Source organism: Apaloderma vittatum, unplaced genomic scaffold, assembly GCF_000703405.1.
Source record: "Apaloderma vittatum isolate BGI_N311 unplaced genomic scaffold, ASM70340v1 scaffold23664, whole genome shotgun sequence".
NCBI lineage: Eukaryota > Metazoa > Chordata > Aves > Trogoniformes > Trogonidae > Apaloderma > Apaloderma vittatum.
The window spans coordinates 2,481-6,317 of record NW_009714744.1 but is presented as its reverse complement, the minus strand read 5'-3'; the positions used below and the strand labels follow the sequence as shown (position 1 = coordinate 6,317).

General features: G+C 41.1%; 1 protein-coding gene across 1 annotated transcript; it reads right to left on the bottom strand.

Moving 5' to 3' along the window:
• Nucleotides 1-2,391: 2,391 nt before the first annotated feature.
• LOC104273528 (claudin-8-like) lies at nt 2,392-3,066 on the bottom strand. Its single transcript, XM_009868885.1, has one exon. The coding sequence runs from the start codon at nt 3,064-3,066 to the stop codon at nt 2,392-2,394; it is 675 nt and encodes a 224-aa protein (XP_009867187.1).
• Nucleotides 3,067-3,837: the final 771 nt, after the last annotated feature.

Below are 3,837 nucleotides of genomic sequence, written 5' to 3'. Positions count from 1 at the left end.
AGGAATGCATACAAGTACCGAAAGTGCAGGGCAATGAGGAACAAGCTAGACACCCTTGGTTTCATTTATGGAGGCAACACTGCTTTTTTCCTAAATAATTTATCTTGTCTGTAAACACGAACATGAGTTATAAATTACACGGTACTATATTGAAGAGTTTATTGCTTCCAGCAGTTGTGCTTGGATATATGCCCTTAGATGGGACCGTTTGCTCAGACTGCTGAGGGTTTATTTAATGCACAAACCTGAGGGAAGCCAACTCTGTTTAAAATGGAATCTTTCATTTCAGTTCTCTTGAAGATATGGTACGTAGGTGAGATACAATTTTTAAAGGACATGTCTGAATGTGCACAAGAGGTACTTAAGGGGGGATACACGTATGTCGTAATAAGGTGAACTATTTGCAGCATACGTAGGATTTTCAAAAACTTCAGGGTCCTAGTCACAGTCCACTGGACTTGTATTCCTGTTAGTCCTGTGGATAGTTTTAAACATCTCCTTATAGTCTTCTTGTTTCTTCTTTTGTTTGTGCAGCTAGATGCTTTACCAGGAACAAATAAAACTCTCTAATGTAGCAGTAGTGTTCGATGTACACAGGGCTTCTGCAGAGACGCCATGCTTATCTCACTTTTCATTGAGGCTTGCCTCAGACCTGTAGATGAATGCTGAATGAGTCACTCCATATTTTGACAGCAGAGATATCTGCAGCATACCACTACATATACATACCGTTTTCTGAGTAAGATCTTGCACCTACCTTTTAGGGGGATGAACTAGGCACGTGACTTCATTATAGACATTGTTATAAATCTGGTTATTCTAGCTACAAGTTCTGTGCAGAATATTCACAAATGCCGCTAACAGGTTTTCTCCTCCACCCTCTTGTGCCCAGAAAAGAGACTAGGCTGGAGTATAAATGTTAATGAAGGAATACAGAAGAAATACAGCCACACACTGCTATATTACAGACAGGTCATGCACATTACAGACATACATATGATATGTGTTAAAAAAAGGAGAAAAAATAAAACTACATAGTCAATCGTATCTTATTACGTATTACACTGTGAAGAGAGTTCTAGAGCAGATTTTGATTTCTTCTAGCTTGTTCAGAGTTGCCCCTTATGAAGTGAAGAATTTGATCCCAAACTTTCAAGTAATAATAGTCCAAGGAATTTACCACAGAATTACAGATCACATAATAAACTTTCTATAAAATATTTAAAAGACTCAATCAAACTCCAGAACAAGAATACTATTCTCCCATACATACTACAATTTTAATTATGTTCCCAGTTCAGTCAAAGGCAAAATTCCATTGATTTCTGTGAGTCTGGAATAACACCTTATTTATTGATTACAAAACTCTATTAAAATATTACTACTAGTGATTAATTTGGGTCATTTATTAAATTAACTTGCATGAAACTATTTTTCAGTAGACTTGGTTTCTTTGTATTGTTGCTTATCATGGCTGCATGGTCTTATTATTAAAAATATTGCTTAGCTTTTTAAAATATATACTATGAGAAGATACTATCACTATTTATGTTCTTTATGCCTATAAACAATGCTGGTGTGAGTGGGTCTCAGCAAAAATATTGGTCTGATTGTTCAAAAGACCCTTATTTTAAATATATATATATATTTATCGCAGAGTCCGGCATCAAGTAACTAAAAGAGTGTTTGTGACTACTGCAATGTTGCAATATGTTGTAAGTCACAAGGATTTTGCAAGGGAATACTGTTGCTTCTAAAAAGAAATATGTGAATGAGTTTGATCTATATGAATTACAAAAGAAATACTAACTTTCACCAAAAATACTATATTTAGTATGAACATAACTGTGTTTATTCTCTGAAATAAGGAATATTTTTCGTATATTTCAGCTTAATTTCCTCTGCTGAACAAATTCTTCATGTAACCTTCAATTAAACCTACAGTAAATCAATCCCTTACTGAATGCTTTTCTTTTAAACTATTATTATCTTGTCCTTATTCACTTTTATCCCATGTTTGTCAGGCAGGAAAAAAACAACATCAAACTGCACTTCTTTGCAATAGGCCTTTCCTATCACTGTGGAACTTTAAGATTTTTATTACTGTTTTACACATAAAATGCAATGCAAAGCCATACAACCCAAAAGCTATGTCAAGCTACCATTAAAATAATATTAAAGATTCACCTCTCCATGCATTAAAATTGTCTGTGCTGTAGGTTTAGCCACAGCAGAGTCCATGGGGGGTAATTGCAGTTCCAAAAGGCAGCCCCAACAGCAGCAGCTACAAGGCAGAAGGCAAAGGCGTCTCTCTAGCTGCCCTTTCGTGCAGAAGCTGAAATCCATCCAGACAGATTGAACGCTTCGAGAATAGGAAAAGGCAGGAGGCATCTAGACGTACTGACTTTTGGAGTATGAGCTTTCAGTCTTCCTGTGCAGATGGTGGCTGTGCGTGGGGTAGGGGGTTGGTGCGGAGTATCCATAGGTTCTGGATTTCTCACAGCAGCGGCAAAAGCAACAGAATATGACTCCGGCAGCAATGAGGCAGAAAGCAGACACCCAGCCCAGGTAGAGGGCCTCTCCAAGCTCTCTTTTCTGAGCAACGTTGACCATGGGATTGTAGAAATCGCTGATGATAGCGTTAGCAACCCAGCAGACTGGAATGAGCTCGACTGCACCTGCGAGGATGAAGAGGAGCCCAGCCGTCAGGGTAACAGAGCCCTTGGCTGGCCAGCTGCCCTGCGTGCACCTCGTGCACTTCATCCCAATAACGGCAGCCACGAAAGCGAGGAAGGAGAGCGCCGACCCAGCACACATCAGCCCTCTGGATGCCTGCAGGTCCGGTGAGAGGGCCAGCACAGAGTCGTAGACCTTGCACTGCATCCTGATGGTGGCTTGCCTGATGCAGTGCATCCACAGGCCTTCCCAGATGGTCTCAAACACGATGATGTTGTTCTCGATGAAGGCAGACACCCTCCACTGAGGCATGCCGGTGACAGCAAACGTCCCGATCACGCCGATGCTGCCAACAAGCAGCCCGGCAACCTGCAGAGCACCACCGACCATGCTGCCTTTTCCAGGTGGGCACGCCTGAGAAGGTTCCCTGAGCCAGGTGCACACTGCTGGCAAAAAAAAATTAGCAACTTTTTCTGAAAGTAGTTGTTCCCTGTGCAGAGAAAGTCTCAGAGCCAGCCTGCACAACTTTAAATCAGCTTGAATCTGGCACACACTACCTGGGACTTGTAATTCCCCTGCCACCACTGACTCAAAGAAGCAAACTGAGCAATCAAGTGGAACAACTTTCCAAAGGAAGAGAAAGGACAGGGTGTGTGTAAACCAGCAAGAGCCACTTAGGATAAATGCACCTTCTGAGAAAAAATGCTTTACGTTGAAGTTGCTTATTAAAAAAATTTAAATAAAAAATAAAATTTAAAACAGCCCTGCCCTTAACTTTAGCTGTTTTCTACAGGTTTGCTTCTGCTAAGCAAATGGATCGATCTTGGTAGGGAGACTCGGGTGTGCACTGGTGCAGTTTACTGAAGCTTTGCACTGAACAAGCAAGAATATTCTGCCTCGGCTCAGCTCAGTGGCAAATTGCCAGGAGGAAAACAGAGCTGTTCTCCCTGCCAGGGGGCCTCTGCTCCCAAAAGTACTTTTGTTCTGAAGCTTGAAGCAGAGTACTGTAGTGGCAGGATCAAGGAACAAAGCAAATCAAAAGGATAAAGTAACTCTGAACCTGAAACTGTCCTGTGGAGGATAAGCAAAGCTGCAAAAGACCATTTAAGAGGCAGAAAGGAACAATAAGATACCACAATCCTGCTAATACCTGTACACATA

Excerpts from the sequence above, each read along its gene's own strand:
- LOC104273528 (XM_009868885.1), bottom strand. The coding sequence starts at position 3,066 with ATGGTCGGTGGTGCTCTGCAGGTTGCCGGGCTGCTTGTTGGCAGCATC.